General features: G+C 39.2%; 1 protein-coding gene and 1 long non-coding RNA gene across 9 annotated transcripts in view; one reads left to right on the top strand and one right to left on the bottom strand.

The window, feature by feature from the left end:
- The window catches only part of KITLG (KIT ligand), a 104,689-nt gene that overhangs the window by 32,473 nt on the left and 48,924 nt on the right, over window positions 1-23,292 (bottom strand). For all 8 annotated transcript variants that reach the window (XM_055586038.1, XM_055586056.1, XM_055586046.1 and 5 more), the window contains one exon: window positions 17,530-17,592. In XM_055586038.1, coding sequence (XP_055442013.1) covers window positions 17,530-17,592 — 63 coding nt within the window. The remainder of the gene's footprint in view (window positions 1-17,529; window positions 17,593-23,292) is intronic.
- LOC129655543 (uncharacterized) lies at window positions 3,375-4,297 on the top strand. The gene is made up of 2 exons (XR_008716036.1): window positions 3,375-3,605; window positions 3,854-4,297. It is a non-coding gene; the product is annotated as an uncharacterized LOC129655543 (long non-coding RNA).

The following is a 23,292-nucleotide window of genomic DNA, read 5'->3' as shown; positions in this document are numbered from 1 at the left end:
ATCAACAGTCCAAGCAATCAACTTTTCCCAGAAACATTTTCAACCCTAAACCTGTAATTTCTTACTGTTAAATCATGGAAATCCCATAACTGAATCCTAGCCCAATATCTGCCCCTTTAAGGTTATGAAAAATTCATTGATATTTGACATAAACATTGAGACTACACTACTGAAAAATATATCTCTAAACACCTTTAACTGTATTTCATTCATTCCCTTTTAGATAGTCATCCCTATCAGCAAGGGGCAGATTTCCTAGGATATGGGAAACAGCACATTCTGTAAATACTACTTTAGTAGTATTTATATGGTAGAACAGCCTTCACCAATTAGTTCATCCCACTGAAATTGTGCAAATTTTTCCATGGCAAGTACAGCTCATGTATTAATCTTTTAGATTAATTAGAATAAATATACATTCAGAATGTATATTCTTGCATAATTTTATTGGTAAGACTATATAATCAATTCAAAGTTATTTCTTTTCACTAATCTGTTTAAACAGCTCTATTTTAGCTTTTAAAGTTTATTGAATTTAGGAAAGATAAAACTGAGGTAAACAATATTAACTATCAGCCAGTTTTAACTTGTCTGCCTACAAGAAAGGAAACCAGCCTTGACTAGAACATCAAGCAGTTTCACATTTTCTTTTTAATTAAATCTAGTCAATGATTTGTAGACAGCAAAACACAGTGACCTAAATATTTCATTTGTGAGATGATATGAAGTCTGTTTTTCAACTCTTACAAGATTATTATGATTAGGAAATAGATAATTAAAAGTGTGCAATTCACAAGTTTAAATGTTTCCTTTACCTTAATAAACAGGCATTACTGTCACTCATCTTTCAGAGACCATTTTAAACAGTTTTATATTGCACAGCTATTAACTCACAATATATATTAGAAGAACGTAAGATATAAATAACGTTCTGTATTTCACTAGAAGAATGTGAAAGATCAGTAAAGTTGATAGAGTCAGGACGTCAAAGAGGTGATGTAAAGAGTATGTTTCAAATTCCTGAAGTACATATAATGTAATGTTTTATTCACCCATATACACACAGAAAGAAATATAGTTTTTTGCTTTGAAAGGGAAAACTTGTCTGGATTTTCTTAACTTCATACTCTTAATTTCTTACCTTCTTTTTTGGTAGCCTCTGTCTTACATTTTCTGGATCAATTATAACAGCTCTACTTAGGATTATTGGAGCAACAAATGCTTCCTATTCATGTTTGTGTGTATATATATAAATGATATATAACATGTATCATTCTAGAATGCTAACTGAATCGATGACATTGAATCAATGTCCTTGACCTGCTCGCATGCCACCACCACAGAAGATTTGGGTAAAAACTATGAACTTCCTAAGGATTTTAAAGTACCACAAGCACCAAATTAATAAGACTAAAAAAAGAAAAACTATGATTGAAAGCATTCTAAACATAATTAAGAATATGATCACTTCCAAAAACCAACAATGAAAACTCACACATTCACACAAATATAAAATAGATACGTGAATGTCACAGGATGTGTGATATAATATCTCTGCAGACCCAGAACTGGTCAATTTGAGACCGTGACTGAAACAAAAACATCCGAGAGACTTGGTAAATCTGGCCTGCCTTCTTCTTTCCATCCCCTGCTTCATTTAAGAAACTGTTCTGGTTTATTAGCTGAAAACATTTGACACAGGATTCTGCATCAGTCTTAGATAAAGAGTCTCCAAGAGCAGTCCAGAAGCCTTTTGGAACTAGAATCTGAAAGTGGACAAAACGCACACTAATGTTTCTTCACGGAGGTACTTGGCACCACTTTTCCATTTAGTAACTGTTCTTTGAGAGATATGTGTCTGCTTCGTCAGGAAGCCTCATGGAGGTATGTGCACTGTGAGGGAATTCTCCACAAAGGAGCTGGGGTACAACACCCATTAGAGATTCTGAGGGAGCAAAGCCCTGGCTCATAAACTATGAGGCTTCTGAGGAATATTCACAATGAGCCTTCCACCCCATCTTCTAATCCAACTAATCTAATTACCAGCATTACCGCCCAATTTGATTGTTTCTGTTTTGTTTTCTTTAATGTGTGTCAACCTTCAATCTTGCCAGAATTAGAAGTATGAATGCCCACAGGCACAAAGCAATCCTTTCTTTCGTCTTGTGCTTCCAGCATTTACCTCCTGGCTGGTCAGTCAAAAAGAATCTAGCACAAAAAAAAAAAAAGAATCTAGCACTATGCCACTAGAATCACAATGGTTTAGATCTGGAAGAAATGCTCAAAGGCCATCTGGTCCAGTCCCACCAATTTCATAAATGGGAAAATCAAGGAAGGTCTCAAGCAGTGAATTGGTTCACCAAGGTTACACAACAAATTTAAAACAAATATTAGAAACCAAGACTCCCAAGCACTTGCCTAGTTCTTTCATCAGTAAATCCAGTCAAAACACATACAGCTGCAGCACTTTCCTCTGCTGGGTTCTCTGTGACTGTGTGGTCCAACTTCTGGACAAGACACACTGGTCCTTAAACTCGATTAAGAGATTACTTAGGCATTAGAAATGGCTCTGTCTCATTTCAGTGAATCCAGAACTATATTATAGGAACCAGATTTCTTCCAGTAACTGTTGCAACCAAATAGCAAATGCTAATTGCTTTCAGCAGGCTTCCCTGGTGGCTCAGCCAGTAAAGAATCCACCAGCAATGCAGAAGACCAAGGTTGGATCCTTGGGTCAGGAAGATCCCCTGGAGAAAGGAATAGCAACCCACTTTAGTATTCTTGCCTGGGAAATCCCATGGGCAAAGGAGCCTGGGTGGGCTACAGTCCATGGGATCACAAGAGTTGGACACAACTTAGCGACTAAACCATCACCACCAATTGACTTTAATGGACTCTCCTTACTCCTTCTGGTTTTTTCTCTTAGGACCAGAAAGCAGACACTCCTTGCCAATGGGCAGGCAGCTTTAAAACATTCCTACAAAAACACTTCGTAAAATATTGTGTGCTCAAGTTACTGCTGTAGAGTCTCCAAAATCTTAACTCCTTTTTTGAGCTGGGTTTTGTCATGATTTATTTTAGTCCTCTCTCTAAACAATTAATTTGGGTCTTCAGCATTCACTGCAGACATCTAACTGCATTTTCTCACTTTAATTAAAGCGAGTAGAAACCTCAATCTGATTAAGATGGTAATCAGTCCAAACACTATAAACACATGTTGTTTCCCCAGGCAGGCCTATAAATGGCCTCTGAGCCAGATACAAAATAGCACCAGGAAGAAAGGTCAACATGGGAGATGAGGGCGGCCCTGATGAACTACAGGCTGTCTAGTCCTAACTCTGTTAACACACGTTGTGATTTTAGGCAAGTCACTTAATCTATTCAGAGCATCACTTTCTCTGTCTCTAAAATCTCTCTGTCTAATCTGTGTGAGCCAATAGAGGGACCATTAGCCACCTTCAGCTACTCATCACTCAAAATGTGGCCAGTATGACTGAGGAACTAAAATATTCATGTCGCTTAACTAATTCAACATGTTGAAAGTTAGAAAATCATTACGTGATTTGGTGACTGAAACACTTTTAAGAATCTTTGGAAAAGCTTAGGTATGTGAATCTTTGTTTTCAATTGTCAATTTTATAAAAATCTAAATGAGTAAATATTTCTGATGAAAATTTAATGTTTGAGCTGGAGTGTACTATAGATATGAAATACACAGTGGATTCTGAATAAATATTAAAAATTAAAATGTTGATAATTTTATATGGTTTACAAGGTACAGTGATAACATTTTGAATATATTAGACTAATAAACTTTATTATAATTTTTCATGTTCTTTTTATTTTAATGCAGCTACTGGACAATTTAACATTACATATGTGGCTTCTGGGCTTCCCAGGTGGCTCCGTGGTAAAGAATCTGCCTGCCAAGATCTCAGCTGACACGGGTTTGATCCTTGGGTCAGGAAGATCCCTTAGAGGAGGAAATGGCAATCCACTCCAGTATTCAAGTTTGGAAAATTCCATGGACAAAGGTGCCTGGTGGGCAACAGTTCATGGGGTCGCAAGAGTCAGACACGACTGAGCAACTTAACAACATGTGGCTTCTATGCTATTTTTTTCAGGTAGTAATGGTCTAGATGTTCTGAAAGTATCTTAATGTAATCACTTACTTATTAAGATGGGCCCTGTAGTTTGAGTATACAAAAGAGCCACCTAAAAAATAGTATTTAATGTTAACATTTTATTCATTTACCTAACATTTTATACTTATTCCTGTGAAATAAATATTATATGAGAGCTAGAAGTAGACAAGTGCAGTGTCTACCTGACTGCCTTCCATTTCTATAGGAAGCATTTCAAATCATAGGGGTGGATCCTCAGGATCCACAATTATGAACAGTGGCCTTGCCCAGCAGCCACAGCTGACTGGACAGTAATGGCATCCTGAGACAAATGGGTCAATCGAAAAGTCCCTCCCCCAAAAAGGTAGTAGTGATAAGAACTGATAACTAGTCTCTGAGCAGGGTCAAACTGTACTATGTAAGTGTGGGAGCTCTGGGGCAGCTATTACGCCATCAGGTGACTGAAAACACAAAAAAAATTCTGCACAGGTGAAACAGAATGAGGCAGAGATGCAGAGAAGGGGAAAGGAAAACCTGAGTCCCTTCATGAGGCCTGGCTGCATCCCTCTCCTTGACTTGAAATGCTATTCTTCAGTATCCTTATAGTAATGGGACTTTTTTTTTTTTTTTTTTTTTTGGTGAAGCTTGAGTTCATTACTGTTAGCAAGAACCAAAGGAATCTAAACAAATAAGGGAGGCTCCCTCAAGATTTGTAAATCAGACATTTTTGGGGCCAGCAGTTAAATGTTTACTGGTAAGTAGCTTTTGAGTAGCTACTACCTGCTCAAATGGTAAGGAAATACAACAGGGTAAAAGGGTTGATCCCTAATCTTTAGATAAATATAGTAAAAAGAGAAAATATAACATGAAAATAATTGTGAGGACATAGAACAATTATTGCATGTATACTATATCTTGGGTTTTTCACATCTTAATCACTTCTCACAACAATACTATGAGACAGATCCATAACACATACAAGTTTAAATAGCTGTGTAAGCAATATATCATTAACTACCCCAAATGATTAGTTTTGAGACAAATTCTATAGAAATTCAGAGATAACAAAGTAACAGATAAGGCCCACAGAACAGATACCACATCAGTATTGCTCATCACCCTGTCCCACACAAGCACCCAGCAGAAGCATAGATTAGGGGTGGTGTCAGTTTTTACTGGCCAGTGATGCAGGGAAGAGAGCGTGGTCTGGGACAGTAGGAAATGGTCTTATGAGAAATAGGGATCTTAAGCTGACCTTGGAGGAGATGACCACTAAGATGCATTCAGACCCAGGATGCCACATAATCCTGTGGATAGAATTTGGATGAGTGGGTGGGAGAGGAAAGAATATTCCTAGCAAAGGGAAGCTAAACCATGCAGTCTTGGAATTGAGAATAGAAGAGAATGGCAACCCACTCCATGGAGAATTCCATGGACAGAGGAGCCTGGCGGGCTAATAGGGTTACAAACAGTCGGACAAGACTGAGTGACTAACACTTTCACTTCAGGGTAATTCTAGGAGGGTGGGACTCACCTGACTGGGTGACGAGTTTGTGTTGCAAAATAATGGGCATTAAGATGAGGTGGTTGGTGTGGGGCAAGAAGGTTATTATGGAAGCTTATGAACATCAGACTCAGGAATCTGGCTTTCAACCTTCAATCACTGAGAACAATGAGAAAGTTCTTGATTAAGGAAATGACTCAATTAAAAGTAGTAGCATAACAGAAGGCTCATGGAAATCATGATTCGTCAAAATAGCATATTACTCTTAGACCTAAACCTTTTTACGAAATGCATACATATCTAAAAGAAGATGAGTAAAACACTGAGGTGCAAATACTGTGTGATAAGTTGCAGTCATTCACCGCATCATCATAATCTTACAGATTCTATTCAGTTGGTACCTCAGGGAAATTAAAAGTGATTACATGTGAGAGAACTTCCCTTCTTCCTTCCATCTTCACTTTCAGCACATAAGTGCCTATTATACATTGAGTACAAAAGAAGCAGGGCAAATGCTAACAGAGTTTTGCCAAGAAGACACACTGGTCATAGCCAACACCCTCTTCCAATAATACAAGAGACGACTCTACACGTGGACATCACCAGATGATCGATGGATATGTTCTTTGCAGCTGAAGGTGGAGCAGCTCCATACAGTCAGCAAAAATAAGGCCTAGAGCTGACTATGGCTCAGATCATGAGCTCCTTATTGTAAAATATAGACTTAAATTGAAGAAAGTAGGGAAAACCACTAGGTCATTCAGAAATGATCTAAACCAATCCCTTATCATTTACAGAGGAAGTGACAGATTCATGGGATTAGATCTGATAGACAGAGTGCCTGAAGAACTATGGATGGAGGTTCCTAACAAGGTACAGGAGATGGTGACCAAAACCATCCCCAAGAAAAAGAAATGCAAGAAGGCAAAATGACCATCTAAGGAAGCCTTACAAATAGCTGAGAAAAGAAGTGAAAGGCAAAGGAGAAAGGGAAAGACATGCCCAACTGAATGCAGAGTTCCAGAGAATAGTGAGGACATACAAGAAAGCCTTCTTATGTTGAACAATGCAAAGAAATAGAGGAAAACAACAGAACGGGGAAAACTAGAAATCTCTTCAAGAAAGTTGAAGATATCAAGGGAATATTCATGCAAAGATGGGCAAAATAAAGGACAGAAATTTTAAGAACCTAAAAGAAGCAGAGAGATTAAGAAGAGGTGACAAGAATACACAGAAGAATTGTACAAAAAAGATCTTAATGAACCAGATAACTATGATGGTGTGGTCACTCACCAAGAGCCAGACATCCTGGAGTGCAAAGTCAAGTGGGCCTTACGAAGCATTACTATGAACAAAGCTACTGGACGTGATGGAATTGTAGCTGAGCTATTTCAAATCCTAAAAGATGCTGCTGCAAATTTGGAAAATTCGGCAGTAGCCACAGGGCTGAAAAAGGTCAATTTTCATCCTAATCCCAAAGAAGGGCAATGCCAAAGAATGTTCAAACTACGATACAATTGTGCTCATTTCACATGCTAGCAAGAGTATGCTTAAAATCCTCCAAGCTAAGCTTCAGCAGTATATGAACTAAGAACTTCCAGGTGTACAAGCTGGATTTAGAAAAGGTACAGGGGCCAGATACTAAATTGCCAACATCTGCTTGGAACATAGAAAAAGCAAGGGAATTCCAAAAAAACATCTGATTCATTGACTGTGCTAAAGCCTTTGACTCTGTAGATCACAAAAAACTGGAAAAATTCTTCAAGAGATGGGAATACCAGACCACCTTACCTGCCTCCTGAGAAACCTGAATGCAGGTCAAGAAGAAACAGTTAGAACCAGACATGCAACAACAGACTGGTTCAAAATTGGGAAAGAAGTATGTCAACACCGTGTAATGTCACCCTGCTTATTTAACTTACATGCAGATGTGAAATGCAGGCCAGGATGACTCAAAAGCTGGAATCCAGATTGCCGGGAGAAATATTAACAACCTCAGATATGCAGTCTAATGGTGGAAAGCTAAGAGTAACTAAAGAGCCTCTGATGAAGGTGAAAGGGTGAGTGAAAATACTGACTTAAAATTCAACATTCAAAATACTAAGATCATGATATCTGGTTCCATCAGTTCAGTTCAGTTCAGTCGCTCAGTCGTGTCTGACTCTTTGCGACCCCATGAATCGCAGCACGCCAGGCCTCCCTGTCCATCACCAACTCCCGGAGCTCACTCAGACTCACGTCCATCGAGTCAGTGATGCCATCCGGCCATCTCATCGTCTGTCATCTCCTTCTCCTCCTGCCCCCAATCCCTCCCAGCATCAGGGTCTTTTCCAATGAGTCAACTCTTCGCATCAGGTAGCCAAAGTATTGGAGTTTCAGCTTTAGCATCAGTCCTTCCAATGAACACCCAGGAACTGATCTCCTTAAGAATGGACTGGTTGGATCTCCATGCAGTCCAAGGGACTCTCAAGAGTCTTCTCCACCACCACAGTTCAAAAGCATCAATTCTTCAGCACTCAGCTTTCTTCACAGTCCAACTCTCACATCCATACATGACCACTGGAAAAACCATAGCCTTGACTAGACGGACCTCTGTTGGCAAAGTAATGTCTCTGCTTTTCAATATGCTATCTAGTTTGGTCATAACTTTCCTTCCAAGGAGTAAGCGTCTTTTATTTTCATGGCTGCAGTCACCATCTGCAGAGATTTTGGAGCCCCCCAAAAATAAAGTCTGACACTGTTTCCACTGTTTCCCCATCTATTTCCCATGAAGTGATGGGACCAGATGCCATGATCTTGGTTTTCTGAATGTTGAGCTTTAAGCCAACTTTTTCACTCCCTTCTTTCACTTTCATCAAGAGGCTTTTGAGTTCCTCTTCACTTTCTGCCATAAGGGTGATGTCATCTGCATATCTGAGGTTATTGATATTTCTCCTGGAAATCTTGATTCCAGCTTGTACTTCTTCCAGCCCAGTGTTTCTCATGATGTACTCTGCATATGAGTTAAATAAGCAGGGTGACAATATACAGCTTTGACATACTCCTTTTCCTATTTGGAACCAGTCTGTTGTTCCATGTTCAGTTCTAACTGTTGCTTCCTGACCTGCATACAGGTTTCTCAAGAGGTAGGTCAGGTGGTCTGGTATTCCCATCTCTTTCAGAATTTTCCACAGTTTCTTGTGATCCACACAGTCAAAGGCTTTGGCATAGTCAATAAAGCAGAAATAGATGTTTTTCTGGAACTCTATTGCTTTTTCCATGATCCAGTGGATGTTGGCAATTTGATCTCTGGTTCCTCTGCCTTTTCTAAAACCAGCTTGAATATCTGAAGTTCATGGTTCACATATTGCTGAAGCCTGGCTTGAAGAATTTTGAGCATTACTTTACTAGTGTGTGAGATGAGTGCAATTGTGCAGTAGTTTGAGCATTCTTTGGCATTGCCTTTCTTTGGGATTGGAATGAAAACTGACCTTTTCCAGTCCTGTGGCCACTGCTGAGTTTTCCAAATGTGCTAGTATATTGAGTGCAGCACTTTTGCAGCATCAGCTTCCAGGATTTGAAATAGCTCAACTGGAATTCCATCACCTCCACTAGCTTTGTTTGTAGTGATGCTTTGTAAGGCCCACTTGACTTCACATTCCAGGATGTCTGGCACTAGGTGAGTGATCACACCATCATGATTATCTGGGTCATGAAGCTATTTTTTGTGCAGTTCTTCTGTGTATTCTTGCCACCTCTTCTTAATATCTTCTGCTTCTGTTAGGTCCATACCATTTCTGTCCTTTATCAAGCCCATCTTTGCATGAAATGTTCCCTTGGTATCTCTAATTTTCTGGTCCCATCACTTCATGGCAAATAGATGGGGAAAAAGTGGAAACAGTGGCAGATTTTGTTTTCTTGGGTGCCCAAATCACTGCAGATGGTGACTGCAGCCACAAAATTAAAAGGCACTTGCTCCTTGGAAGAAAAGTTATGACAAACCTAGATTGCATATGAAAAAGCAGAGATATCACTTTGCAAACAAAGTTCTGTAGAGTCAAAGCTATGGTTTTTCCAGTGGTCATGTAAGGATGTGAGAGTTGAACTATAAACTAGGTTGAGCACTGAAGAATTGATGCTTTCAAACTGTGGTACTGGAGAAGATTCTTGAGAGTCCCATGGGTAGCAAGGAGATCAAACCAGTCAACTCTAAAGGAAATCAACTCTGAATATTCATTGGAAAGACTGATGCTGAAGCTCCAATACTTTGGCCACGTGATGTTAAAAGCCCAGTCATTAGAAAAGACCCTGATGCTGGGAAGGATTGAGGGCAGGAGAAGGGGATGACAGAGGATTAGATGGCTGGATAGCATCACTGACTCAAAGGACATGAGTTTGAGCAAACTCCAGGAGATAGTGATGGACAGGGAAGCCTGGAGTGCTGAATTTCATGCAGTTGCAGAGTCAGACACGATTGAGCAACTGAACAATGGTTATACATTGGACAGTAAGGATGGACAAGCAAAATTACAGAACTCCTGCCCTCAGGAAGTTTATAGGTAAATAGATTACAACTAAATAATTGCACAAATAAACAAAAGCACTACCATTCTGAGGAGTACTATTAAAAGTTTCTAATATGAGGGTATGGCTTCCTCAAGGAGAGTAAAGGCTTCCTTAAAGAAGTGAAATTGAGAATGAACTTGTCAGACAAACAACAAATGCTAGAGAGGGTGCAGAGCGAAGGAAATTCTCCTATGCTGTTGGTGGGAATGTAAATTGGTGCAGCCTCTATAGAAAAAAGTATGGAGGTTCCTCAGAAAACTGAAAATCGAGCTACCATATGATCTTTAGCAATCCCACTCCTGGGCATATACCTGGGCAAAACTACAATTCAAAAAGATACATGCACCCCTATGTTCATAGCAGCACTATTTACAATAGCCAAAACAGGGAAACAACCTAAATCTCCATCAACTAAGCTGCTAAGTCACTTCAGTCGTGTCCGACTCTGTGCGACCCCATAGATGGCAGCCCACCAGGCTCCTCTGTCCCTGGGATTCTCCAGGCAAGAACACTGGAGTGGGTTGCCATTTCCTTCTCCAATGCATGAAAGTGAAAAGTGAAAATGAAGTCGCTCAGTTGTGTCCAACTCTTAGCGACTCCATGGACTGCAGCCTACCAGGCTCCTCCATCCATGGGATTTTCCAGGCAAGAGTGCTGGAGTGGGGTGCCATTGCCTTCTCCAATCTCCATCAACAAAGGAATGGATAAAAAAGATGTGGTACATAAACACAACAGAAAACCACTAAGTCATAAAAAAGAACAAAATAATGCCGTTTGCAGCTACCTGGATAAAACTTCACACCAAGTGAAGTAAGTCAGAAAGAGAAAGGCAAATATCATGACGTCACTTGTATGTGGAATCTAAAATATGGCACAAATGAACCTATCCACGAAACAGAAACAGACTCACAGGCATAGTGATCAGACTTGTGGTTGCCAGGAAATGGGGAAGGAATGTGGGGTTGGTAGATGCAAATTATTACATTTAGAATGGATAAACAACAAGGTCCTATTGTAGAGCACAGAGAACTATAGCCAATATTCTCGATTAGCCATAATGGAAAAAATATTAAAGAATGTATGTATATGTAAAACTGAGTCATTTTGCTGTATAGCAGAGATTGACACAACATTTATAAATCAACTACTCTTGTTCAGTCACTAAGTCATGTTCTACCCTTTGTGACCCCATGGACTGCAGCACACCAGGCTTCCCTGTCCTCTATCTCCTGGGAACAATCAACTATACTTCAATTTAAACTTTTTTTTTTTTTTTTTAAAGAAAAATCATAGAAGAAAAAAAAAAAGAAAATGAAAGAGGAGTTATCCCAAGAAAAGGACTGACCAGCACACTAGGTTCAGAGAAAGACTTGCAGGAAAGGAACAGGGGCATCAAGGAACATGTGAGGCTGCAGGACTGAAGAAGAATCTGGAAAGGTGCCAGATCACCAGAGTCTTGGAGGCCATGTTTAAGGAGCTTCTTTTCCTAAGAGCAACCATTCAAAGTATATGAAGAGGAGGGATAAAATGACCAGGTGTATTTGTTTTGAAGAACCACTGTCTTTTAAAGAAGAGTTGAAATATCAAGTAATAAATCCTTGACTGGTGAGGGAGATGTGAGAAGACCCAGAGGGGGCAGACCAGCAAAAAAAGGTACAAATAGTTGAGAAGGTGAAATCGTCCAGAAGTGAGGAAGGGTGCTGCAAAGGGGAGATGGCTGGGATCCATGTTTTTAGGATAACATTATGTATTGCCAATGACTTCTTTGTTTAACCTTGACTTTAAAAAAAATAAAAACTGACATGACAGTAAAGACTGGTTCATGTAAAAATCAATCTACAAGAGAAACTTTGATGAAGGAATGTACATGGTCTTCAAGTATCTTCCCAAAGATCCCAGCTTAGTTGTTAATGAGTAAATACACAGGAATAGTGGGACACCTGAACCAGGGGATTAAAACAAGCAGCACTATGGGGAGAAGATGGACACTGTGCCTCTGGGTGTGATAACTAGAGGACACATCACTCCTTAATGTAGCATCACACCTTGGGATGCGTATTCTGACAAGATGGTTGGAAGGCATCATTGACTCATGGATTTGAGCAAGCTCCGGGAGATGGCGAAAAACAGGGAGGCCTGGCGTGTTGCAGTCCATGGAGTTGCAAAGAGTCAGACAGGACTGACTGACTGAACAACAACAGGCTGAAATCAAAGTGACCACAGATTACATGGTGTTTGTTCTAGAGGCTCTACAGAAGAATCTCCTTCCCTGTCTTTTCTAGCTTTCAGGGATCTCCCACATTCCTTGGCTTGTGGCCCCTTCATCTTCAAAGCCAGGGGTGTAACACCTTCTCTCTGGTTCCTAAAGTCCCTCTCATAAGGATTTATGTGATTAGATTGGGTCCACCTGGATATTCCCAGGATACCCTTCCCATCCTCAGATCTTTAATTAAATCTGCAAAGACTCTTTGCCATGGAAGCTAATATAGTCACAGCATGAGACATCTTTGGGGGACCATTATTCTGCCGATCATAGATAGTATCAAAATGCAAATCATGATGCTAGATCAGATCTTGTACCCGAAGAAAAACATGCCAGAAAAATTTGGTAACATTGAAATACAGCCAACAGATTGAAGTATTTTAGTTACTGCTAAATTTATTCAAGTGGACAACTGTGGTTATGTAAGAGAAAATACTTAGGAAACACACACTTAAGTATTTAGGGGTAAACAGTCATTTTGTATACAACTTACTCAAGGGGTTTAGATATATGCATACAGAAAGCAAGAATTTATAAAGCAAATGAAGCAAAATGTTAAAAACAATTGAATCTTATTAAAAGGTGTATGGGTGAATATTCTTATAACCTGTAAATTCTAAAGTATTTTCAACTAAAAAGTTAGATTAAAAAGTGTTAAGTATGTAATTTAACTAAAAGCAGATTAACTTTATTATGCCAATACCACAAGCAACTCATAGTTCATATCATTTTAGAGAGGTCAGAATGACTGCAGATTCAGCAACTCAATTTCTGTTCTTACTACAACGTGACTAGTAAGTGAAAAGGATCAGAAACATTTAGGATTTTTAGGCTAAGAATTTAAAGGATTCCTAAGTCTGACAATATTATAGTTTCAAAGAGTTTAAACTAAAATTGGTAATTATCGTTAGATTTAAATACCAACCAGTGGATCATACCCAGCTATTTGTGAGAGACAATCTGCTGGGTAATTTTCTAAAAAGGCACTTAGAAAAGTAACCTCCCCTTTTCAGGAGTATCTAGTTGATTTTTAAAACCAAACCAAAAAAAAAAAAAAAGTATTCTATTCTAGAGCTTTCTTCTGCCCAGGGCCTCCAGCATAGTTTTATTGGTTTGGCCCCAGAGACTATTTCTGGTACCCATTCTGGCTCCCACTCCACCCTGTATTGTTTAAAGACAAAAGATAAGGCAAATAAGCCTGAGCCTCTCCACTGGGAAACTCCTCTGGTCCTGGAAGAAACTAACATTTTTAAATGAAGGTAAAACAAAGCATATGACCCCCTGTTTCTACCCAAAGGCTATGTTCGGGTTTGTTTTTCTTGCCAACTGTGGTAGCCAAGAACAGAGTTCCTGCAATTGTGCCAGGATGGTATGCCAAGACCAAATAATAGTGGATTTTTCTCAATTACAGAAACAAGGGGGAAAAAATAGGTGGCAATGAATCATTTTATTTTTATAAGTTAGCTCTTGTTAGCACCAGCCAATACAGAAATCTATGATTCGGCACAATCTATGATTATACCAGCACAAAAGAATCTATTTTGCTATTTTTAGTTTAACACAATTGTTTTCAAAGAGTTGCATGATTTCTTTAAATGAATTTGGCAGTCGCAGCCTAAGTGCTTCTCTAGTCAGAACAGGGTATGTCTTTATAACGTAGATGCTTCACTGAGAACTCTTTGCCTTGCTATTAATAGATACACACATGAAGGGTTAAGAGTCAGATGGCCTAGGATTTCTTTTTAAGACTATCACTTTCTAATTGTTTAACCTTGGTCAAAATGCTTCTGGTTTATAAAGCCCAAGGTGTCATTTGTATAATAAGAATCACAGTAGCCATCCTGCTTTCCTATTTTTCTAATCATCCAAGAAGATAAAAATGTGAAGTCATTTTGCAAATAGAAAAGCATTATAAAAAGGCCAGCTACACCAAACCCCATAATTACTATTTTTTGAACATAAGGTTAATTGACGTATGTTTGTTTGTTTCTTAAAGTGTCTCATAAAGTGCTCGCTCCATAGTTTTCCCTAAACAAATACTTGCTGAATGAGCAGATGATTAGATTAATTAAGGTTCAGGCTGCTATAAAATTTACATTACTATGTCCAAGAACTTCCCTTGTTCAATAGGACAGACATTGACCTAGACTTGCTAGGTCAACAAAGAGGTACATGGTTCAACAAGAAGGTACATGTTCTAAGGAATTCTGTGGAATTTAGTAGATAGTAAAGATTTTAGCATGGACTAATGAAAAGAAATACGCCTTTCAAAAGAATGCTCTTGCAATGACAACCTTACAAAGTTTGGAAGACTTTTTAAACACAAGCACTAAGTGCTTATTTAACTTATACCCAGAGCACATCATGTGAAATGCCACGCTGGATGAGTTACAAGCTGGAATCAAGACTGCCAGGAGAAATATCAACAACCTCAGATATGTGGATGATATCACTCTAATGGCAGAAAGCGAAGAGGAACTAAAGAGCCTCTTGGTGAGAATGAAAGAGGAGAGTAAAAAAGCTGGCTTAAAACTCAATATTAAAAAAAACAAAAAACTAAGATAATGGCATCAGCCCCATCACTTCATGGCAAATAGAAAGGGAAGAGGTGGAAGCAGTGACAAATTTCCTCTTCTTGGGCTCTAAAAGCACTGTGGATGGTGTCTGCAGTCACAAAATTAGAAAACGATTGCTTCTTAGCAGGAAAGCCATGATAAACCTAGACGGTGTGTTAAAAGGCAAAGACCTAACTTTGCTGACAAAGGTCCATATAGTGAAGTCTAGGGCTTCCTGGTAGCTCAGCTGGTAAAGAATCTACCTGCAATGCAGGAGACCCTGGTTTGATTCCTGGGTTGGGAAGATCTCCTGGAGAAGGAGAATAGCTACCCACTCCAGTATTCTGGCCTGGTGAATTCCATGGACAGAGGAGCCTGGCAGGCTACAGTCCATGGAGTTGCAAAGAGTCAGACAAACCATGTGATTTTCACTTTCACATGGTCTTTCCAGTAGTCACATACAGATTTGAGAGCTGGACAATGAAGAAGGCAGAGTGCTGAAGAATTGATGCTTTTGACTCCGGTGCTGAAGACGACTCTTTAGAGTCCCTTGGACTGCAAGGAGATCAAACCAGTCAATCTGAAAAGAAATCAACCCTGAATACTCTTTGGAAGGACTGATGCTGAAGTTCCAATACTTTGGCCACTTGATGCTAGAGCTGACTCATCAGAAAAGACCCTGCTGCTGGGAAAGATTGAAGGCAGAAGGAGAAGAGGGTGACAGAGAATGAGATGGTTGGGTGGCATCACCAATTCAATGGTGAACTTGGGCAAATTCTGGGAGGTGGTGAGGGACAGGGAAGCCTGGCAAGCTACAGTCCATGGGCTTGCAAAGAACTGGACACGATTTGGCAACTGAACAACAACAATTTGCTGCTAAGTCGCTTCAGTCGTGTCCGACTCTGTGCGACCCTATAGACGGCAGCCCACCAGGCTCCCCCATCCCTGGGATTCTCCAGGCAAGAACACTGGAGTGGGTTGCCATAGTGATATGCTTATTAACACACTTGAACTGGTAATAATTTTGATGGATGTGTCCACAGAAAGGACTCAAAGTCAACCTGCAAGAAGCCAATGTGTAATAAGTATTTTTGGTGTTATAGAAAGATGTCAATTTGCAGAGCAGAGAGTAACCCAAGTGGCTTTAAATTAATTCAAAGGAGCATAATACAGTAGTTAAAGTGAATCAACATGGAACATATTATGTGTCAAAGGCATTTTGCAAAATATGAGCAAGTTGTAAAGTCATATATGCATTATAATGGCATCAACATAAAATTTGAAAATATGCAAAACATGGTATCATATATATATGGATGTAGAGTTTGCTATCAAAGTATAAGAAAGAGTAGGGCTACTGTGGGCTGTTACACTCAACACAACTCCAAGGGGATGGTACTCTCATGTCAAGCCCTGAAAACATGCATTGGAATGAGAAACTCCAGCTCAGAATACTTATTCCTAAGAGATAAGCTCTCCCTAAGAGAAAAATGGTACTTAAGGGTATAGGAGAGAGGCATATATGGGGCTTTAACTATATTTATCATGATTCACTATTAAAAAGTACATTTGAAATCTATTTCCAGGGCAAGAATAGAGATGCAGAGGTAGAGATTGGACTTGCAGACATGAGGGGAAAGAGAGGGATGGGGGAAAGGGTAGGATGAATTGGGAGATTAGGATTGACATATATACACTACCATATGTAAAACACATAGCTAGTGGGAGCCTGCTATCTATATATAAAAGCACAAGAAGCTCAGCTTGGTGCTCTGTGATGACCTAGATGGGTGGGGTGGAGGTGGGTGGGAGAGAAGTCCAAAGAGAGAAGGGATATATGCATACACATTGCTGATTCACTTCATTGTACAGCAGAAACAACACTGTAAAGCAATTATACTCCAATTAAAAAATACAGCTGAAGCAAATATTGCAAAATGGTAACATCTGACAAGTTATGTGACGGGTCCACAGGCATTACATTAGTCCCTATACGTGAAATATTTCTTCATGTCTTAATACTAACACTACATAATTAGAACATCAATGAAAATTCTTGGTTACAGTCATAAAAGCGTACCTACAATCAGAGCTACCTTTTTATTGTAAATTTTGAAAATCAATCACACTGCAAATAAATTCAGAGATAAAACATTTTGTGTTCTCAAATTAAATAGGAGACTTATACAGGACCTTTTTCAGGTATGAAAGTAATTTACATAATTTTAAACTTGAGCCTTTGTTTGTAAGAAGGCTGAAAGAAAAACAGAAGTCAGTGGCTAGCTATAAAGAAGGTGATCTTATGTGCTTTGGGAGTATAGGGGTAAGACACATGCTGAAATGTTCACCCCAAACCAAAATTTAGCGGTTGCCTGAGGAAAAAATATAAATATACAAGTCAAATTCCAAAGATACCTTCTTCAAATTCTGACAGTTAGCAAACTCTTAAATGGAAGATAACTTCCTATCTCAATATGAATGACCCCGTTTCTTTTGTCAGCTACCACAATGAGACCCAGAAATGTACAGTTTACATACCAAAACGTCCATCCCGGGGACATATTTGAGGGTTATCATATAGTCTTTGGGAAGATTTGCCACCTACAGAGACCAAAAGAAAAAAAAATCTGTAAGAAAATCCATACACATCAGTTAATAATATTGTTTTTAGGGGTTTAGAGAAAAACACCTGCAAACCCAGTACGCTTTTAAATTACCTCTGATTTTCAACATTTACATACATAGTGACTTTTCATTCTTGATTTCCCTTTGCAATCAAAAGCACTCTCCAGAAATGAAATAATAATACAAATCTTTTTTCACTCCAAATTCAGTTATGGGTGGCTAACTATAATTTACTGAGTTTGGAAACATGATTTGAATTTCAGCTTCCATCTGTGGTCTTGGAATTTCCCTTCAGGACTATTTTCCTATTTATTCCTCCGAAGGATCAGTAACACAGTGTATTTTTCTCGTTAAGTGGTTCTCCAAGTGATGTGTCAATGGCACCAGGGAACCTGTTAGAAATGCAAAGTCTCAGGCCACACCAGACCTGCTGAATCTTACTAAACAAGTCCTCCAGGTGATTCTGATGTGTGCTCAAGTTAGAGAACTACTGTTCTATGTTAATCCTAGAAAAAAAAGTGTTAAGTTTCAAAAGAACAATGATACTTATAAGTTGCACATGCGTTATCAGTTAATTAATTTAGAAAGATTCAGTTTTGTGATCTAATATAACCTACTTGCCTGGGACTAAACGCATGAGATGCCTCAAATGTTTAACTAGCTTCCTTTAAAGACTTTCAAAAAATATCTAACCCATTTCCATCAGTCATTGTGGCATAAGTTGAACAAGCACCTGATTTAGAACCAGGGAATTTAGAACAAATCTCAACTCTACTTTGGTTTCTCTCATCCGTAAAGTGGAGATAAAAGTATCCATGTCCTATATACACTACCACGTATAAAATAGCTAGCTAGTGGGAAACTTCTGTATAACAGGGAGCTCAGTTTGGTGCTCTGTGGTGAACTATCACAGTGGGGATGCGGGTGAGACTGGGCGGGCGGAATATATGCATACATATGGCTGATTCACATGGTTGTAAGGCAGAAACCAGCACAACATTGTAAAGCAGTTGTCCTCCAATTAAAAAAAAAAAGTACCCGTGTCTAAGAGTCAATTTAAGAATTTAGATGAGTGTGCCAAACTTCATAAGCAATCAATCCATATTCTTTACTGAGAGCTATACTGGAAACTGACTTCCAAGGCACAAGGTCTAGTAAGTTACAGAGTTTTAGGTTCACTTGTCTCCTTTTCTACATATCACCGGCTCTGACATCTCACCCTTCTAGAACAGTTAAAATTTCCTACTGTAGAATATGGCCCTTTTATTTTATGTACAAATTGACTTAGCCCGCTGGGTCTTAAAACAATAGACAATGTAAAAATGTGGTTTTGCTCTATTATATCTTCAGTGGGTCTCTCTGCTCTGGCAGACTCATTTTCCCCTTTACCCTGTTTCTTAAATTATCAGTATTCTCCATCATGAGCTAGTACCTGGTGCATATTTTCAGGTTAGTTCATCTCTGACAAGACTCCCAGAACACAACCCTTATGTTTCTTCTTGGCTTTACCAATAGCTTCTAGAATTTGAGAACAATTTGCTGAGAAAAGAATCTAGGTAAAAGCATATGCAGTCAGAGGGGAGCCAAGGGAGGAGGGGATCCCATCATGCGTGCTACCATCCAACGTCCAATGGAACCACCTCCCTCTCATCTCAGCCTCCAGCCTAACACTTACCAAATACTTACTATGTTCTAGCACTGTGCTCATTATGGGCTTACGTTGTGTGATCGCACCCAACCCTCAGAATCACGTTCACATAGGATTGCTAAATTAATGAATGAAGAACTTAAGACTCAAAGAGGTCAAATAACCCGACTGAGGTCACATGACTACTACCTGTCAAGTCTGGACTAGAACTCGGGTCTCTGACAGCGGGGCCTCCGTTACCTCTCAGCTCAACTTACACACGGTCACCCATCTACTCTCTGCACACTTGTCCCAGATATTTCCTACTTGTGAGGCTCACCAACATCCCTCCTCGTCACCCCCAAGAGAACAGTCAAGTCTGCACTGCTTACTGAGAACACATCTGCATTGCCACAGAAGGTGGCCTTCTTTAAGTTCAGGGTGACTTTTCACAGTAACGTTCTTTCTCTTGGTCAAACTTCCCACCGTGCTTCCAGGATTTCTTCTGTCTTGTGGATCTTCACCCCCATATTTGAAAAGCAGACGGACCTCATCATTTTATGTAAGCCCCGGTGGAAAACAGAGCTAACAGCTTGACAGGTATAAAAGCTGGAATCAGAATGAGCAGCACCATTCTGTTTTGTTACAAACCAACAGGTAAGTGAAAGCCATTCCAGATGGAGAAGCATGGCACAAAATGGCAGGTGGTCTGAACACAGGCGCTTGACAATCTAGCCCCCTTCCTTACACACAATTAACATTGGAAAATAAACACAGAACTGACCAAATTAGTATTCAGAAAACTTATGATCTGAGTATGTACCAAGAGAACAGAGAAAATGTAAAGATACGCTGGCCAATTCTGTTTTGTTAGTAATTGACATGTAAAAAATTGGTGCAAAAAAGTCAAACAAATCTTACCACACTGGGTTGGGGGGGAGGGGGCAGGATATCATAATAATGTCTGCCTTAAACTGATTTACTGATATTTAGTTTCTAAGGGAGCTGAAAAGGAATACTATTTTTGAAAAATGCTTTAAAATTTTAAAAGGTTTTGGACACAGTCTCTGCCACAACCAAGATACATATTATTGGGCCTATTTTACTGAACGATACATGGAGGCTCAGAGAGGTTAACTGGCATCTCAGGGTCACAGACATGAGTACACAGTGCGAGTGAGCACACAAATCCCGGCTCTGAGTGCTGGTCTCAGCAGTTATCTGTGGATCAGTCTGCACGTTATTACTTTCTTGGATTGCACTGGTTCATTGCCAATCACATTTGGAAGAGTATTAAGAAAGTCAAGTTGTATATTTTTTATGGCCACTTCATGAATTATTATATTACTTTCTAAGCATTCATAGTATGTTGAATAGCACCCAAAAGGCACAGATAACCTCGTGATAAATTCAGTTTCTCTTATGCATGGTGAGCACTGCAGAAATTTGAGAGAGTAGAGGGAGGCTTTGGCCTGGAACTAGGAAGATAAGCTGTTCCCTTGAGGCAGTTACTTTGACAAAGGCCTCCCAACACAGGCCCTGGGGACACACTGCTCAGGCTGGACCCAGGTCCTGCCACGTGCTAATTCAGAGATCTTGGGCAAGTTACCAAATCTTCTTTAGCCTCAATTTCCACATAGGTAAAATGGGAATCACAGAACTGAGCTGGTGGATTTATTAAGACTATACAAGGATAATGTAACTTGTTTAAAATAGTTATTTAGTATTGTGTATAAACGAGTACTTATTAATTGCAAGGGAGAGGGACATCTGCAAAGACAGAGACATGGTAGACCAGGGGCAGATCATTCAGGCTCTAGCTGGTAGGTGGTAAGAAATACACCAGGAGACCCACATCAGTGAGGAACCTAAATGTTGGGCCACGGAGGCCAGGTGGGAAGCAGTAAGGTTCAGTGGAACCAGTTCCACCACTAGATCCCTACCGGTCACTGTTGCCTTAGGCACATCACTTCCTCCCTGTGGAACCTATACCCCTCATCTGTAAGATGAAGAAGTTGAAGGAGAAAATCACTAAGAATTCAGTCAGATTTAACTTTTGTGTAAGCAGTGGTGCTACATTGAATGTGTTTAAGCAGGAAGAAAACATGACAGTCAATTTAGGAAGGTTAGTTTGGAAGTACTCTTGCCTGGAAAATCCCAGGGACGGAGGAGCTTGGTGGGCTGCCTTCTATGGCGTCGCACAGAGTCGGACACGACTGAAGCGACTTAGCAGCAGCAGCAGCAGTTTGGAAGTATTTTTTGAAGCAAAGACAGAAGAGAGACCAGGGGCAGTTTAGAAGACCAGTGGGAGAATACTGAACACACATTAAATATTTCTACAGAGATTAAAAGCTGAAAAAGCAGAGATGTGCTTTAGATTCCAAGGAAACATCCTGCTGGTAAGGTTATATGGATACATATCCAAGGCTACAGATTTTTAAAACCTAACTGTCCTAGTAAAATAAGTTCTTGTTAATACTGACTAAAAATCTAACCAGGTCAATTGCTTTTTTCTTATTTAAATAATAACTCAATTAGTGATTTAGAAAAAATTAACATGACAACTCACAAGCCTTTCTGGGTCATCTTTTCTCAGTGAAGAATACCTAAATAAGTTTAGATGATCCTTGTCTCCTTCAAATAAAAGAGATTAAAAACATTTGGTCTCTACCATCTAACAACAGGGAACTCTACTAAATGCTCTGTGGTGATCTAAATGAGAAGGAAATCTAAAAAAGAGGGGATATATGTGTAACTGATTCACTTTGCTATGCAGCAGAAACTAACACAACATGTAAAGCAATAATACTCCAATAAAAATTAATTTTAAAATGTTGGTCTGCTTCATAAACATACCTTATGATGATGACTCCTGTTAAATAGTACTAATCTATAATTTCCTAATCATAAAATAAGGTGACTTCTACCTAGCAAGTGCAATTCAAGAGGAGAGAATGATAGTTCTTAAATTGCAGTTGATACTGACATAAGTAAAGACATCATAAATTATGAACCGGGTTCTTATGTTCTAGAGATGGGCAGTTATGGGTTCATACCTCTATTCATCTCCCAGCTTCCAAGTGAGAATCATCAGGTTACTAACCATCACTAGGCTTCAGCTGCCTAATCAATACGGTGGTGCATTAGTCAGGCTTCCCTTTGACCCAGACAGTAAAGAATACACGGGTGGACAAAATCACTACCTCCTAGGGTTGCAATGACTAAAACAGAGAATCCACAGACAATGCTTTGCATGGTGCTTAGACGTTTACACGATAATATCTGCTATAAAAAAGTCAAGGGGCAGGAGATACTGTACCTAAGTGGTTTATCTTACAAAGGAAGAACAACATTTTCTTTATGATAAGATTGACATGCTTGGCAACATAGCTAGTCAGTTTTTACAAACATTATTTCTAATATACTCTGTCCTTTGAATACTGTTTAAGTCCAAAATTTACTTTAAATAGAGAAAAAAAAAATGTACTGACTGCAGGAGCAGAAAGTAAAATGCCAAATATTGCAAATTAATAAGAAATCTACTTTAAAAACTATCCAGCTATCAAACCGTTGTTCTTCAATGGTCAAACAAAACTATGGGGGACCTCTGCCTTTAAAGAGAAGATATACTTAGAAATGGGGAGACTCAGAGACTCCAATCCTCCATTTTAATGCAGTGGTAATTCTATCCAAAGAACATTGTACTTGAAGAGAATAAAAATTCAGCACTATTCAAAATTGTCCACTCAAAGTGTGAAATTTGTTATCTAAGAATATTTTTATAATCTCCTATTATGTCAAACTGTAAGAATCATGTATTAATATAATCTGTTTAAAATAATTGTCTACTGCAAGACCAGGAAAGCCACAAATTTCTGACTTCACCCTACTGATCTATAGACTGACCTTGAAAAGACAGAGTGATTTCCACTTTTACAAGATGAGGGCTAGAACAGCAACCTGCCTTAAACATTTTAAGGAAGACAAATAATTACCGAACAGATAAAGATAAAAATGTTTTCAAAAGGCAGCAAAGTCACATTCAATTA

This window comes from Bubalus kerabau, chromosome 1 (genome assembly GCF_029407905.1).
Source record: "Bubalus kerabau isolate K-KA32 ecotype Philippines breed swamp buffalo chromosome 1, PCC_UOA_SB_1v2, whole genome shotgun sequence".
NCBI classification, from domain to species: domain Eukaryota; kingdom Metazoa; phylum Chordata; class Mammalia; order Artiodactyla; family Bovidae; genus Bubalus; species Bubalus kerabau.
This window is presented reverse-complemented; position numbering and strand designations above follow the sequence as displayed.